The following is a 17,167-nucleotide window of genomic DNA, read 5'->3' on the forward strand; positions in this document are numbered from 1 at the left end:
TCCAGGTCAGGATGGAGAAGACTCTTATCTGACACTCTGAAGAGCGGCTGCCAGTCAGTGTAGACAGTACCGAGCTAGACAGTCCAATGGTCTGACTCAGTACAAAGTAGCTTCCTCTCACAGCAGTGCTTCTGTGATCCAACCTGGGTAGCATATACACTACTCAACTGCCACAGCGCTTGTAACATGGCAACGTTTCAGACATGTTGCCATTGTTGGAATCGGGGAAGCCAGATATATGCTACAGCCTACTGTGAGCTGCCTTGCATAATTCTGTGATAGTGGGATAAAGCTGTTTTAAATAAAATATCCATGTGGAGGCAGTGCTATAAACTCTACAGGTGATCATGTAGAGGCTATCTGAACCCAGCACCAGCATCCCAATTCATTCTTCTCCCTGTGTTGTAGAGATGATCTTCCCACAAATCCTTACAGAAAGAAGCAACCATGCCATTGAATATTAAAGAACAAATCAAACTTCTTCTAAAAAATTAAAAGCTTGTTTTAAAAGGGAAGTGTTGTAGCTCAGTGGTAGAGCTCCCGCTCTGCATGCAGAAGGTCCCAGGTTCAATCCCTGACGTCTCCAGGTAGGGGTGGCAAAGACTCCTGTCTGAAACCCCGGAGAGCCGCTGCCAGTCAGTGTTGATAACAATGAGGGAGATTGCTCAATGGTCTGACTTGATATAAAGCCATTTGTTCCTTATGATGTTCCTACGATCATGGACATAGGTTTCTGGGCCTCTGAGTCAGATATTTTCCAAGCAATACTCAGGAGAAAACGAGTGTGAGGATATCAGCAAAAGGATTTGAAAAGTCACAACAACTAGTTAAAGAACTTGGATAGAGATGCATCACAAGCATCTCCTAGTATCGCTGCAACAGTTTTGACCTTTTCACATCGTTATTTCAGTGCCTTAATAATATCATCATTTTCTACTTGCAATTATTTAGTGACTGCAGTTCATAAGAAATTAAGAATAGTGCAACAGTACACCGGTACATATAGCATTGATTCAGCCAATGAAACAGAGGGTGCAATGCAAATGAAAAAATCTGTAATGCACAATTTATTATGAGTTGCATTACAAACACTTCAGGGTAGATTTTTTAAAAACACGATTTAAATTAGAATCTATAGCGCTTACAATAGATTTCTGATACATAATATATTGCCAAACTCTTTATGCCTTGTAAAAGAACTGAGCAGAATTAGTTTGCTTTAAGATCTATCCAAGGACATGGGTGCATTTTTGCACTTAATGCTACATCAGTCATGTCTACTGATGAATCATGTGCACTAGCTTTTATTTTCTGTAGTCATGTCCGATAGAGGTTTTACAGAATTATAATGTTCTCCTAATCCATATGCATGTCTCATATACCTAGAAGCAAAAACAGATGTTATAGAAATTACAAAGATTTTTTTCCAAACTAAAATAGAACATATACACATACACACACAAAGAGAAACTACAGGAAGATTTGCATGTGATGGCAACCCTTGATGGCAACCCTGGGATACCATGAACAAGCCAGGATACAAGTGCATGCAGCTCAGTTGCTCCCACTTGGCTCATCCTGCCATCAGGAGCAGCTAAACAAGCAATGGACTCTGTCCCTGGCTTAGTGAGAGTGATATCCAAACTGAGAACTCTTGGCTTGTCTCTCCCTTGACAAACCAGAGTCAAAACTCGAGAATAAACCCTGGGTTACAGTAACCCGGGGTTTAAAAAATCCTCAGTCGAAGTAAAATGCAAACCAGGCCTATGAATTACTGCTTACTAGTGAAAATGGTGTAAGTTAATTTTAGATTGATCATAAATCATTGATCACTGGAATAAAGTCATAAGTCCAATGAGAAATTCAGTTTTTACCAGAAGGGGTAATGAAAAACTTCATCTTTTTTTCTAGCAGGTTCACACAAATGACTGACACTGGAAATCCCCTACCTACCCACCCACCCCACACTCTTTTGTTAACTAGAGTTCAGCTTGTATGAAAAAAAACCCCAGAGGATAGACACCTTTATTCACAGGTGCTTGTTCCAGGAAATGGGAAACCAATCACCAACCTTCTCCCATTACTGCTTTGTGCTTTTGTTACACCTTCACAACAACATAAGGATGGGTGGGGTGGAGACAAACCATCTACAAGTTAGATCGTAGTTTCTAAGGATTTGGATTTGTTTCTCATCTCTCAACAGGCTGCCACCTAAGGCCAGGGAAGGCATTTCCGACCCAGAGATACCCCCTGTATGGTTTAATTTTCAGAAAAACTAATACTGCATTTCTTACTGTATCTGAAAGCATCTTCACCTCTTTCCTTTTTTCTAACCTTTATTACAAGGAACAAAGTTGAAAATGACTCATGGGGTAGAATTTGGTGTTGGTTCCTGTACGACCAATGAAACGTTGTTATATTAATATGAATCCTTTAAAAAAAAACTTTCCAATTCAAGTGAACATTAGTTAAAAAGTAGCCTGCGAAAATATAGTAACCTTGCTTAGTTGCCAAGCTTTGCTTATTTTCATGAAAGTTGGGTTGCACTCTGAAGTGGCAGAGGGCAGTATCCAATGCTGCTGCTGTGCCTCCTGCTCATTCTGCTGCACCCGTGGGACCAGCTGACAGTGCAACAGGTTCCTGAAGCAACCCCAGAAATGAGCCAGAACTCTCGCTTCTGTAACGGGACAGATCAGCAGAGCTCCCTTCTGCGATATTGTCAAATACCAGTCACTTACAGAGCGTTCTTCAAACCCAAAACTCCTTTGAACCCAAGCATTTAAAGCATCTACTCACACAAGTGTTAGTGGCTTCCTACTGTATTCTTCACCAACAACAATAGGAGGTGAATCCATTTGAACTACTTCAATTGGTGTTTTCAGGATGTGTGACAGAGCCCGGAGCTGTAATGCAAAATTTCCGTTTTTGTCGTTTATAAGGTTTCTATTTCACATAGCCATGAGGTGATTTACAATAGCCTCAAGGCTCTTGGTTTTCTCTGCAGCGAGGCTTGCCTAAACCTGAAGCAACTATTTTTAAAAAACGGACCCTTAAAAAACAGAGAACATTCTGAAGACTATGGGCTACGTCCAATGCTGCTGGACCAGAATTCCACTTGCACAATGGGACTTCACCTTCCTCTTCTCCTCTCCGACTTCCAAGTCTGCTTCAGAAGGTCCCTTCACCCTCTGCAGCAGATCTGGGAGGCACACAGGGAGGTGCAGGGGAGAGAGGGAATCCATCCTGCCAGTGGTGTCCGTTCTTCTGGTGGATGGACACCACTGGACACAAGTAGGGATGTCAGAGAAAGCAGCAACAGATTCAAATGAGTTTGGATTTCTATGAATCTGACCTGCAGATTCTGCAGTGGACCAGCTTTCACCAGTCATGCTGATTCCGTGGACTTGTGGACCAGTTTTTCACCGGGGGGGGGGGGGGGGGAGGCAGGATTTGCGCTAATTCACATTAGCACAAGTAGAATGAAATTCTGTTTTAAAAAATCTGATTCTGTCAAGGAGCAGACGATGGAACGAAATACGTCTGACAATCCTCGAAATAATCAGAACGGATTTAACAAAACCCATACATCCCTAGATACAAACTTTATAAAATATCAAGCATTAGCATTTAATACATAAGGGAAGTACAGGACGATATACTTACTTCTAACTGACCACCCCATGCAGCTGTGTTTGCTATATCATAACAGTATTTTTCAAATTCCTCTGGGAGGAGAAAAAAGCATTGAATTAGCTTTTAAAATCTCAGTGTTGAAAGATAAAGAAGCTTAAAAAGGGAAGGTTACAATAGAAATGAAAGTCTGAAGCGCAACAAATGTTTGCATAGTAAACACAAGGCAAAGGAAAAGAAGAAATACATAGGATTGTCAGTCATAGGAAACAAATGGGAGAATGAAAGTGCTAGGAGACACGGCCCGCTTTGCACAATCACGGATGAAGATATAAGCCACGACAGCTTATTCCCTGCCTGCCCACCCGCCCCCTACGTGCCACACTGCATGTCAAGGGGATTTGCATAATTACCCTTGGCAATGCAGATTGTCATGTTGTGCAAACCGAGCCAGGGTGGCTTGCTGCAGTGGGTAACAAGCTGCCTGGAAACTATGGGCTGTTGGAGGGTATGCTAATCCCCCCGGCATGCAACCAGCATATGCGGGGAGGCGGGGGCATGAAAGAAGCCACCATGGCTTATTTCCAGCTCCATGCAAACCCAGTCATGATAATGGCAAGGAATACAAGGAATGATTTGACAATCAAGTGCTCAATGTAATAATGTGTGCTTCTCCTAGATTGCACAGTGGTCCTATTTGGGGATATTTCCCTAGTTTATACAGAAACAGTTCAGGGAAAACATTACTGTAGTCAAAGTTGTCAAGATATTCTTAAATCTTAGGTTGTCAGTTGTTACCAAGTACTTAAGGTTATAAGTAATGTCATCTCCCCCTGCCCCAGGCAAAAGTTGCAAACCTGTACACACTTATTTCTTGCTGAGGGTGAAAGTGAAGAGTGCAAAAGCTGGTTTGAAACTCAACATTAAAAAAAAGAAGATCATGGCATCTGGCCCCATCACTTCCTGGCATATGGAAGGGGAAGAAATAGAAGCAGTGACAGATTTTATTTTCTTGGGCTCCAAGATCACCGCAGACGGTGACTGTAGCCATGAAATTAAAAGACGCTTGCACCTTGGGAGGAAAGCTATGGCAAACCTAGACAGCATAGTAAGAAGCAGAGACATCACCTTGCCGACCAAGGTTCGTATAATCAAAGCTATGGTTTTCCCAGTAGTAACGTATGGCTGTGAGAGCTGGTCTATAAGGAAGGCTGAGCGCCGAAGAATTGATGCTTTTGAACTGTGGTGCTGGAGAAGACTCTTACGAGTCCCCTGGACTGCAAGGAGGTCAAAACAGTCCATCCTAAAGGAAATCAACCCTGTCTGCTCATTGGAAGGACAGATACTGAAGCTGAAGCTCAAATATCTTGGCCACCTAATGCGAAGAGAAAAGTCACTGGAAAAGACTGGGAAAGATTGAAGGCAAAAGGAGAAGGGGATGGCAGAGGATGAGATGGCTAGATAGCATCACCGATGCAATGAATATGAACCTGAGCACACTCCGGGAGAGAGCGGAGGACAGGAAGGCCTGGGGTCACAAAGAATCGGACACGACTTAACGACTGAACAACAACACACTTATTTGGCAAAACATCCGATAAACACAGTGAAGCTTGCTTCTGAGTAACATGCACAAGACTGAATAACATGCAAAGCAGCTAATTGAGATCATTAAGGTTTACAGAATACACCCTTATTATATAACTGAAGCACAAGTATAAACAGACTTGATACCAAGACTGTTTCTAGCAGCAGCTGATATTACTCATAAACAGACACATCTTAGTAACAATGGAAGTAGTTTACCTACCTTGGCTGTACAAGTCTCCGGTATTTGGATTTGTCAGAAATGGAAGGAAGTCATCCCTGTGACTTCTCATGTATTCTGCAGTCTGACTTCTAAGAGTTGCAACACTCAAGGAGTTTTGTTGCTCCTTGAGTTGATCTTCAATAGCTCTGTACATGCAATGACCATCAGATGGGATCTGCTTAATTTCCAATTGCCTTGTGGCTAAAATTTGTGCAAGTTTCTGGCTTTCAAGATGCCTAGCTCCTGTTAAATTTTCTATCTCGGCTTCTGCTATTCTTTCTTCTCTTTCCTTCTCCAAGGCTGCTTTTTTATCCTGTTGTTTGAACATAATACACATTGCAACTTCACATTTGACCACATGATGACTATAGCACTCATTCTTAAAGAGTCTCAAGTATTTGTGATACACTCCCCAATTCTACCAACAGAATTCTGCAAAATGAGCAAAAAGCAATAAAGTAAAGTTGCATAAATAAAGGAAAGTACTAGAATTCCTCCCAATATTTCAGTTGCATAGACTTTTTCTTTCAAAAAGTACCTGTAAATGGTGTAACTAGAAAGGGTAAAGTCTTATGTTTTCAAGTGCAGGTTCTTGAAGTTAAGCACACATATCTACTTGCCCACTTCAATCTGTCCTTTTCAATTTATCTTAGAGCAACAGCTCACATCGTACTAAAGAACAATTCCCAAAGCTAATGGGGATATTTAAAAATAAGTGATGTACTCTGTTGTAGCAAATATAATTTGTAATATTTTCTGTGCTGTTATTATTCAATGGCACTTGCATGTAAAGTGCACAGCAGAATTTTCAAGGAGTTCACTCACCAAATATCATAGCCCATGCTGTCAGTAGCACTCTCATAGGTAATTTATGAAGAAACTACAAAAAACACTGAGTAGGATCCAGAGTGGCGCTTAGCAAAGTTCCACTCACACTGGAGGAAGAAGGTGGGGAGGTGATTTTTGAATTCCTCCTTCCCTACCACTCCTGAAAAGCTACTCTGAAGGGCTGGAGGACCCAGACATGTGCAGGGAGACCTGGAAGACTGCCTTCCCACCCTCTTCCCCCCGCATGGAGCCTCTGTTGGATGCTGGTGCTTTCTGTGAATAGGAGGAACCCTTCCATTCATTGATGGGCCAACCTGGGTCCAATCCACAGCAACTAATAGTAACAGATATTCCACAGATTAATTTTCTATCAGATGAACACATTCAAGGCAAATCCCGCATATCTTTCTCTCTGTGTGAATGTGCATGCGCCTGCATGCTTCTGAATTTCCCTTTCTCTGGGAAGCGATGTTCAGCCTTATGGCTCAAACAGAGCCAGGCACTGGGGCAGTTCAGGTAGAGAGACGTCAGAGCCCCCTTGAACGCCTTCCATGGTATCACATCCCAGTGTCACCCTGCAGACACCAGATCTCACACCAAAGCTGACATCTGGCACATGGACCTACATGTTGCTCACAAACGGTATAATTAAGGACATATCCACATCTGAAAGAATCTCACCCGTCTCTTCTGTGCTTTTGATATTCTAGGAGGCTGAATCTGTTCTGTGCCCTCAAGCTCCGATCTTGCAATATTTACAGTTGCTGTATAGTCCTAAATGACAAAGAAAGAATTGCCTAAAATGTGAGACTGATCATTTCTTGATCTTGTCATCTCTAGTTTCAGGGTAAGTTGTGATGCAGACATCTAGAGTTTCATAGTAGTCGCAGTTCCTTGATATTTCATACCATTCTTCCCACAGTCTATCACGCTTTTATGTAATTCCATTCCAGTTCTATTTACCATTTAGCTTTAGGGCCCTCTAAACTTTTCAAAAGCAACCTCAGCAAGACAACTATTGTACCACTCCAGGGGTGTCATTCAACCTGTATATTAAAGCCCTGGGCAGTGGAGGCTGGTGGCTCTGATGTCGGTGGGGCTCTGCATCTGCTTTGAGTTTCAATCAGAAGCAGTCAGAACTCTAAAGGAGCTATCCAAGGTGCTGCACCCCATCCCCAAAACAGATTCGGCACCTGGGATATATCCTTTAGAGTTCTGATTGAAACCAAGCGCTGATTCAGAGCCCCACTGACATTGGAGTCACCAGCCTCCACTGGCCTCAGGCGTTCAACTATCCTGGCCTAAGGATGGTGTGGGCAAAGATCTAGGTAACTGACATGTAGGCACAGTATTCAGCCCCAGTCACTTACTGTAGCCACTGGGCGAGGTCCAAACATGGGATTTATGAAACAATTAGCAGATACTGCACACAGTCTGGGAGAGGTTACATATTGTGTGGGCACAGGAAGAACAGTCATACTGCATTCTGACAACCCGAAGGTCTACTGCCCTGTGGGTTATTTATTTGTTTTCTTTATTTTTAAAACTTAAATCCTGCTTCATTTCTAGAAGGAACTCAAGGTGGCTTACAAATAAAAAGTCATATTTTTATATGAATATAAGAGGAGCTGGATCAGACCAAGGGTCCATCTAGTCCAGCATTCTGTTCACACAGTGGCCAGCCAGCTGCCCATGGGAAACCCACAAGTAGGACATGAGTGCAACAGCACCCTCCCACCCATGTTCCCCAGCAACTGGTGTACATAGGCTCACTGCCTCTGGTACTGAAGGTAGCATAGAGCCATCAAGACTAATAGCCATTGATAGCCTTTTCCTCCAGGAATTTGACTAACCCCCTTTTAAAGGCATCCAAATTGGTGGCCATCACTACATCCTGTGGTAGTGAATTCCACAGCTGTGTGAAAAGGTACTTCCTTTTATCTGTCCTGAATCTCCCACCAATCAGCTTTCTCCACATCATGCATAATTTTTACACCTCTGTCAAGTCTTCCTTTACTTGCATTTTCACCTTCCCTCATATATATATCACTCTCCATTCCTAATAAGGACCATAAAACCACAATATTAACATAATAGAATCATAGAATAGTAGGGTTGGAAGGGGCATACAAGGCCATTGAGTCCAACCCCCTGCTCAATACAGGAATCCAAGTCAGAGCATCCCTGACAGATGGCTGTCCAAACTCATCTTGAATGCCTCCAGTGTGGGAGAGCCCACTACCTCCCAAGGTAATTGGTTCCATTGTCGTATTGCTTTAACAGTCAGGAAGTTTCTCCTGATGTTCAGCCAGGATCCGGCTTCCCCTAACTTGAGCCCATTATTCCGTGTCCTGCACTCTGGCATGATTTGAGAAGAGATCCCGGCCTTCCTCTCTGTGACAACCTTTCAAGTACTTGAAGAGCGCTATCATATCTCCCCTCAGTCTTCTCTTCTCAAGGCTAAACATGCCCAGTTCTTTCATTCTCTCCTCATAGGGCTTTGTTTCCAGTCCCCTGATCATCTTTGTTGCCCTCCTCTGAACCCTCTCCAGCTTGTCTGCATCCTTCTTAAAGTGCGGTACAATTTCTAGAGACATCAATCTAAACCAGGGAAATATTAAACATTCAAAATAAACCAAGAATAAACCATTTTAAAATAAGCCATTTTAAATAACCGTGTCTTGCTTTGTTGTTCAGTCATTAAATCGTGTCCGACTCTTCATGACCCCATGGACCATAGCATGCCAGGCCTTCCTGTCCTGCGCTCTCTCCCGGAGTGTGCTCAAGTCCATATTCATTGCATCGGTGATGCTATCTAGCCATCTCATCCTCTGCCGTCTCCTTCTCCTTTTGCCTTCAATCTTTCCCTGCATCAGGGTCTTTTCCAGGGAGTTTTCTCTTCGCATTAGGTGGCCAAGATATTTGAGCTTCAGCTTCAGTATCTGTCCTTCCAATGAGCACTCAGGGTTGATTTCCTTTAGGAGGGACTGATTTGACCTCCTTGCAGTCCAGGGGACTCGTAAGAGTCTTCTCCAGCACCACAATTCGAGAGCATCAATTCTTCGGCGCTCAGCCTTCCTTATAGTCCAGCTCTCGCATCTTAATTCCGCCCTGTGATTCATCCAGCCTGGCGTTTCTCATGATGTACTCTGCATATAAGTTAAATAAGCATAAGATTTTGAGCATAACCTTGCTGGCATGTGAAATGAGCGCAATGGTACAGTAGTTTGAACACCTTTTGACATTGCCCTTCTTTGGAACTGGAATGTAAACTGACCTTTTCCAGTCTTGTGGCCACTGTTGAGTGTTCCAAATTTGTTGGCATATTGGGTGCAGCACTTTAACAGCATCATCTTTTAGGATTTTAAATAGCTCAGCTGGGATACTGTCATCGCCACTAGCTTTGTTGTTAGTAATGCTTCCTAAGGCCCACTTGACTTCACTCTCGAGGATTTCCGGCTCAAGTTCAGTGACCACACTATCATGGCTAACAGGGACATGAAAATCTTTCCTGTATAGTTCTTCTGTGTATTCTTTCCATCTCTTCTTAATCTCATCTGCTTCTGTTAGGTCCCTGCCTTCTTTGTCCTTTATCATGCCCATCTTTGCACAAAACATTCCCTTGAGATCTCTGATTTTCTTGAAGAGATCTCTAGTCTTTCCCATTCTGTTGTTTTCCTCGATTTCTTTGCATTGTTCATTTAAGAAGGACTTCTTGTCTCTCCTTGCTATTCTCTGGAAATCTGCATTCAGTTGGGTATATCTTCCCCTTTCTCCCTTGCTTTTCACTTCCCTTCTTTCCTCAGCTACTTGTAAAGCCTCATCAGACAGCCACTTGGCTTTCTTGCATTTCTTTTTCTTTGGGATGGATTGAGTTGCTGCCTCCTGAACAATGTTACGGACCTCCGGCCACAGTTCCTCAGGCACTCTATCAGGTCTAATCCCTTATATCTATTCGTCACCTCCACTGTATATTCATCAGGGATATGATTTAGGTCATACTTGAATGGTTTAGTGGTTTTCCCTATGTTCTTCAATTTAAGCTGAAATTTTGCAAGAAGAAGCTCATGATCTGAGCCATAGTCAGCTCCAGGTCTTGTTTTTACTGACTATATAGAGCTTCTCCATTTTTGGCTGCAAAGGACATAATCAATCTGATTTCGATATTGACCATCTGGTGATGTCCATGTGTAGAGTCGCCTCTTGTGCTGTTGGAAAAGAGTGTTTGCTATGATCAGCATGTTCTCTTGGCAAAACTCTATTAGCCTTTGTCCTGCTTCATTTTGTACACCAAGGCCATGCTTACCTGTTATCCTGGTTATTTCTTGACTTCCTACTTTAGCATTCCAATCCCCTATGATGAAGAGGACATCTTTTGTTGGTGTTAGTTCTAGAATAATAGAATGATGTCGCCTGATGTGCCTCAGTTGGCAGAATGCTCCACAGGATAGGTGCCACTACAGAAAAAGCCCTACACCTGGGAGCGGCCAACTGTGGTTCACAGAGCCAAGGGATCTGAAGCAGAGCCTCAAATGATGACTAGAGGGTGCAGGAAGGACCATATGAAAGAAGGCAGACCTTAAGATATCCAGGTTCAAAGTCGTTTACAGTTTTAAAGGTTAACATCAGAACCTTAAATTGAGCCCAGAAACAAACTGGCAATCGGTGCAGATCAAATAAAACAGGCATGATGTGGTCAAAGTGCCTGGCTTTGGTCAACATCCTGGTCACACGATTTCGCACTAGTTGTAATTTCCAAACACTTTTCTAGGGTAGCCCAATGTAGAGAGTGTTGCAACAGTCTAATCTGAAGTGATCTAGGGTGTGAATAACTGTGACAATATCTGAGTTTGCCAGGAAACGTCGTAATTGTCAACCCAGCCAAAGCTGGAAAAAGAAGCCCTTCACTACCAACATCACTTGCACATCTAACGGGAGTGCAGGATGAAGAACCACCTCACAACTATGGACTTGATAATTTAGGGGGGAATACAACCCTATCCAATACAGGCTGCACACCCAAACCCAAGCCAGTTGATCTACCTACCAACAGTATCCTTCTGTTTGGATTCAGTTCCACCTTGTGCTGCCCATCCAGTCCTCCACAGCCACTAAACAGCAGTTAAGCATTTCTGCTGCCTCCCTAGGATCAGATGAAAATAAGAGCTGGGTATCATCTACATACTGAGGACTCCAGAGCCCAGATCTCTGGATGACTTCATCCAAGGGTTTCATGTAGATGTTGAACAGCATGGGGGACAAGATGGAACCTTGTGGAACACCACAGGCTAGTGGTCAAGGTAGTTCAAGAGCAGTAGTCCCCTGGCACCATCTTCCAAGTCCTACCTCCCAGGGCCAACACGGTGAGAGGTATCCAATAATAAATGAGAGAGTCTGTAGGCTCCTCCAGAAGCGCTACCAGGAAACTGAAGTACAAGTCAAGAGTGGATCTCAGTGATGCTTTGCAAGCAGATCACAGATTATGGCAGGCCAGAAGCTTCTTTAATTTACAACACAGAACTAATCTGAATCCCAGACGCCATGGAAAGCAAGACAGACATTTGCTGCCATGTGATGATATAGCAAGCAAAACCCATTTGTCCTGGGAACTTGAGCACACCTCAGTGCTTTCCAGGGAAGTACCGCACACACTTACAGAGCAAGTGAGTGCATTCCATAGAACTACCCTCCATTTTATGCAGTATGACTGCCAAGAATCTGATGTAAGTTTTAGTGATCATCTATTCATGGTATATCTAAGGAGAACAGTAAGATTTATCACAGCTACAAAAGACAACAATGGCTTCAGGATTGAAAACCAGTTTCTTACCAAACAGAAATAAAAAGCAATTTTTACTTACAGGTATTCAGTACCGTTTCAGTGGATGTTATGCCTAAGAACAAGGGGGGGAAAGCATGTTCCTAGGACTTTAAAAATAAAGTTCACCTCTCCACATACTTTATCCTGTTCAGGGAATGTCTCCTTTAGCTTCTCCAGTTCCTCTCTGTGCTTCCGTTCCAACTCAGCCTCTAGTCTAGCAACATCATCCAACAGCTGTTTTCTTCTCTTTTTGTCATTCTTTGGAACAGTGTTTTTCATTCCTTGGATTTTGGCTTTAAAAACACAAAGCAGTGAGACAAGTGGTAAGAAAAATTATTTTTAATTGAAAAAACCCTTATCACTTGAATTTAATTAACAGAACCATATTATACATGCATTTTAATGCATGCCTACCTAGTATAGCTGTATTATAAAGATATATTCCAGAAAGTATCTGTTTCAGTGAAAGAAAAAAACAACTGCTCCAGCTAAATTACTACTAATTATAATGTTTATTATTTATGAGCCTCAAACACTGGGGCTGTTCGCATGACACAACATGTGCAGGGCACATGTGGCCGCCCACTCTGGAATTGATGTGATCTGTAAACCCAGCAAGCATGGGTTAACCCATGTTCTGTTTTAGGGTTAAGAAAAGGTTGGCTAACCCACTTTTGCATGACATGACAATCCCCGAGCAGGGGTTGGATATGCAACATGGCGCCCACAGGCACCATGGCTCATCATGGGTTAAATAACCCACAACAAGCCATGGCGTGTCATCCAAACCTGGTCAGTGTGACCTCGTTCGCACATTCTGCTGCTGGTTTGTTGCCCTATCAAGGGTTTGTCTGGCAGACAAACAAAGAAACGGTGTCTTTTCTCAATTGGCAGGTTGTTTGTTTCCCTCCTCCTTTGGCTGCTTCCTCCCTATATCCCAAATGCCTTGCAGTGCTGTCATACTGGCATGCAGAGCAACTGCTGGGGGGGGGGGGAGAGACTGCTCTTGCCCACTGCCTCTGCAGCCTGGCAAAACCACCTAGGAACAAACCATGGTTCTCAGTTCACCCCAAGTTGACATCCCAACAAACCATGGTTCCTCTTTCTGGGTTGTCCGTGGTTAACAAACCATGATTTGTTAGCACAGCTGGGTTCACATATCACAACAACCCAGAATTCAACAACCCATGGGTTAAATAAACCAGTTAGCTTTATGTGCGAACCAGATCTATATGGAATGTAACCATTGCCTTATAAATACCAATTCAATAGGTGAAGGTGTTTTTCAATGCTGGGATGAAATCTGCTTCACTATTTTGAGTTATACAAGGATAGACCTCTTTTTTAACTTTTATGTTCTAAATGAAATTTGCACTTACACAATTCAAAATGGATTTCAAAAAAACTTTGCGTTTTACTGTTATGCAGCATTAGGGTGCATTAGGGAAGCTTTCAATGGGCTTAAGGGTGCCAAAGTACACACAGAATGTTGAGTGCATTTTGTGATGGCAAATGAGTTCCTCTGTTGCTCCAGTTCCATGATGTGAAAAATATCCCTTACTTTAATATGACCAATTTGTTCAGACTAGTTGAAACCGGAAAAAAGTGATAAAGATATCCACATTACTACCAGACATTGCAACACAACAAAACCCTCAGTGTGGGTTCTTAAGTCAGTGGTATGCCAGATACAGCCACAATGCTCCTTCCCATGCCACCAAGGTAAGCAAGAATCTTGTGACCATGCAGGATGGTTCATGATGCTGCAGCATAGTCTCCTCCTGCATGGTCCAAGGCTTTTTCCATTACCCCAACAGAACCAGGAAAATCAGTACAGCTGCAGCTACCACACCATCGAGGTAATGTAAGAACCCCATTGCAAAAGTGCTTAGAACATATCCGAGGGGACTGATGGCTAATGCTTCATAAATGCTAATCGAGACTTCCAATCCAATTCCAATTCCTCTGAAAACTGGCAGCCCATCACATACACCACCGTGCATGGTGACAGAACATGTGACCCAGTAACAGGGACACAATATTAGAGCAAGGGAGCATGATTCCCTCTCTCCAATGGTGCAAGCTGGGAATGCTCAGACACCAAGAGAACTGCTGCCATGGTCACAGCTGTACCAAAATTTGGCCCTCTCCCCAGTGTCATGCAATTGTACAAGGGGCAGGGCACCAGTAGCACCTCGTGTGTCACACCCCAGAAATCAATAGCAGCCCAGCTTCCCCAAGTACAGATGCAGCTTTACAGTCTACATAAGGCAACAGATGTACTGCACATCTCTACCAGAGTATAGTGCTTAAGCTTGTTTAGCATAGTAGGCAACCTAGCGCCCTCCAGATGTTTTGGACTACAACTCCCATAGTTCCTGACCATTGGCCATGTTGGATAGGGCTTATGGGAGCTGCAGTCCAAAACATCTGGAGAACACCAGGTTGCCTACCCTTGGCATAAGCCTCTGAGCAACTGTAGCTAAGGCAATACGAGAGGGTCAAGGAGCTCACCTCAATTTTGCCATTTAAATCAGTAAGGAGCTTCTGGTCCCTGATATATTAAGAGGTTTGTGATGGCGTAAGCCAGCCTTCCCCCACCTGGTGCCTTCCAGATGTTTTGGACTACAACTCCCAGCATTCCTGACTATTGGCCACAATGGCTGGAGCGGATGTGAGCTGATGTCCAAAACATCAGGAGAGCACCAGCAGTGCCAGTTCCAGGCTTTGAGGGCCCTTGGGCAAGACACCCTCAATGGGCCCCCTCCCTCAGTGAATCTACCTTCTCACCACCATCACCACTGGCTGCTATTCCTCCTCACTCTCCTTCTCGGAACTGCTACCACTTGCTTTCTTGGCAGGCAAAACGCCAGTTCCACCCGCAGGCAGCAGCATCTCCTGCTCCTCCTTCTCACTGCCACCACCGACATCTGGGCCAGAGCAAGAGGCGGGTGAACAAGCAGATTGCAGCGGTGGGGCAGCAACTCCAGGGGGCTCTTGTCAGCGAGCCCCTCCCTGGGTGGGGCCCTCAGCGGGCGTCCAACTATGCTTACCCTTGATGCTGGCCTCGGGCACCCAGTTGGGGGAGGCTGGCATGACCTTTCACGGACACAAGTCCGCCAAAGCTTATGCCATAATAAATCTGCTCCTCTTCAACGTGCCACGCGAGCCTTATTACTGCTTATCGCCGGTGTCTGTATATAAAAACCCCGCCTGTTAAGCGGCCTCTCCTCCTCATAAGAAGAGCCCTGCTGGATCAGACCAAGGGTCCATCTAGTCCTACATTCTGTTCGCACAGTGGCCAACCAGCTGCCCACCGGACACCCACGAGCAGGACACGAGTGCAACACCTCCCGCCCGTGTTCCCCAGCAACTGGTATAGAGGCATACTGCTCTGATAGGAACTTGAGCACGCTCCGGGAGAGAGCGCAGGACAGGAAGGCCTGTCGTGCTATGGTCCACGGGGTCACGAAGAGTCGGACACGACTGAGCGACTGAACAACAACAACACTGCCTCTGCTACTGGAGGTAGCACAGCGCCACCAGGGCCAGTAGCTACAGCCATCCTCCTCCCTGGCCAGCGCCAGTGGCCAGGCCTCCCACCCGCGCCCTTCAGGGTCCTGTCTCCGAGCAGCCCGAGCCGTGCTCCTGCCCAGCCCGAGCCAACCGTCCGCCGCCCTCACCCTGCAGCTCGCGCTTCTCCTTGCGCTGCCGCCGGGCGAGCAGCTCCAGCCCGTCTCCCGTCTCCGCCGGGAGCGGCAGCTCTTCTCCGCCGGGCCTGTCCATGGCGGCGGCTGCACCTCCGGCGCCAGAGCGCAGCCGGGCTGCTTCTGAACCACGTGCAGGCCCACAGCGAAGGGGAAGGGCTCAATCCAGGACACGCCCGCTCCCGCGCGCGCCTCGCTCTAGGAAACGAGAGGGAGGCCCCGCAGAGAGGAACGAGGGGCGGGAGACGGGGACCCCTGGAGAGAGGAAAAGGGAAGAGCGGCCACTGCATTGGGAACTGACCTTCCTGGCCCGTTTTAGCTCTACTCCCCACCCTACCCCTCCGGAGGTGGATTTGACTGCCGCTCACAAAAAACAAACACAAAACAAGGGCGATATCCGGGATTTCAGCATAGCTGTGATTGGGCGGCAGCTTGACTAATCAGAAAGAAAGGCTGTGATCCTACGCACCGTTGTCTAGAGAGTAAGCCCCATCGAATGTAACGAGACTTGCTTCCGAGTAACATGATTAGGGCTGAGATGAAACGACGGCAGCATAAAGAGTTCATGCTGTAATCCAATTTTTATTCTGTGTGGAAACAAGTTTAAAGGCGCAATCCTATGCATGTTTAGATAGAAAAAAAAGTCCTACAACTCCCAGCATGCCCTGGCATGCTGGGAGTTGTAGGACTTTTTTTCTGGCTAAACATGCATAGGATTGCGCCTTAAAACATTTTTTTAAACCTCCTTGCCGGTGCAATCCTTAATCCTTGTATGCTAGGGGGATGGGAGGCTGTGCCTGGGAGAGACTGGGTTATGACAGCCCTGCAATATTGTAGTCCCCTCCTAATTTTGTAGTTTAGAGGTGCACATGAAGCTGATCCGGATTTCCAACAGCATAGGAAGAAGCAGAGACATCACCTTGCCAACAAAGGTCCGTCTAATCAAAGCTATGGTTTTCCCAGTAGTAATGTATGGCTGTGAGAGCTGGACTATAAGGAAGGCTGAGCGCCGAAGAATTGATGCTTTCGAACTGTGGTGCTGGAAAAGACTCTTACGAGTCCCCTGGACTGCAAGGGGGTCAAATCAGTCAATCCTAAAGGAAATCAACCCTGACTGCTCATTGGAAGGACAGATACTGAAGCTGAAGCTCAACTATTTTGGCCACCTAATGCGAAGAGAAAACTCTCTGGAAAAGACCCTGATGCTGGGAAAGATTGAAAGCAAAAGGAGCAGGGGACGGCAGAGGATGAGATGGCTAGATAGCATCACCGATGCAATGAATATGAACCTGAGCACACTCCGGGAGAGAGCGCAGGACAGGAAGGCCTGGCGTGCTATGGTCCATGGGGTCACGAAGAGTCGGACACGAC

The 17,167-nt window shown here is 45.1% G+C and overlaps 1 protein-coding gene across 2 annotated transcripts; it reads right to left on the reverse strand.

Annotated features, from left to right (window-relative positions):
* Positions 1 to 483: 483 nt before the first annotated feature.
* OTUD6B (OTU deubiquitinase 6B) lies at positions 484 to 15,943 on the reverse strand. Of its 2 annotated transcripts, none has more exons than XM_084849152.1 (7): positions 15,773 to 15,943; positions 12,228 to 12,382; positions 6,950 to 7,042; positions 5,441 to 5,753; positions 3,664 to 3,725; positions 2,797 to 2,903; positions 484 to 1,382 (listed from the first exon to the last, which is right to left on the reverse strand). In XM_084849152.1, the coding sequence occupies exons 1-7, from the start codon at positions 15,873 to 15,875 to the stop codon at positions 1,298 to 1,300; spliced, it is 918 nt and encodes a 305-aa protein (XP_084705278.1). In that variant the 5' UTR covers positions 15,876 to 15,943; the 3' UTR covers positions 484 to 1,297. The 2 variants fall into 2 exon arrangements, with proteins under 2 accessions (XP_084705278.1, XP_084705277.1); XM_084849151.1 differs by having other exon boundaries at positions 486 to 1,382; positions 12,216 to 12,382.
* Between the last annotated feature and the right edge of the window lie 1,224 nt (positions 15,944 to 17,167).

This window comes from Heloderma suspectum, chromosome 4 (genome assembly GCF_057233095.1).
Source record: "Heloderma suspectum isolate Gila_16-S chromosome 4, 16-S_ref, whole genome shotgun sequence".
Classification (NCBI taxonomy): Eukaryota; Metazoa; Chordata; class Lepidosauria; order Squamata; family Helodermatidae; genus Heloderma; species Heloderma suspectum.

What these genes read in the sequence shown, in the direction of transcription:
- OTUD6B (XM_084849151.1), bottom strand. Translation starts at nt 15,875, where the DNA reads ATGGACAGGCCCGGCGGAGAAGAGCTGCCGCTCCCGGCGGAGACGGGA. An exon ending in GGAGAAGCGCGAGCTGCAGG is followed by an intron (nt 12,383 to 15,772) that starts GTGAGGGCGGCG and finishes GTGTTTTTAAAG; the next exon opens with CCAAAATCCAAGGAATGAAA. An exon ending in AGGAAGCCACTAACACTTGT is followed by an intron (nt 1,383 to 2,796) that starts GTGAGTAGATGC and finishes TTTTGCTTCTAG; the next exon opens with GTATATGAGACATGCATATG.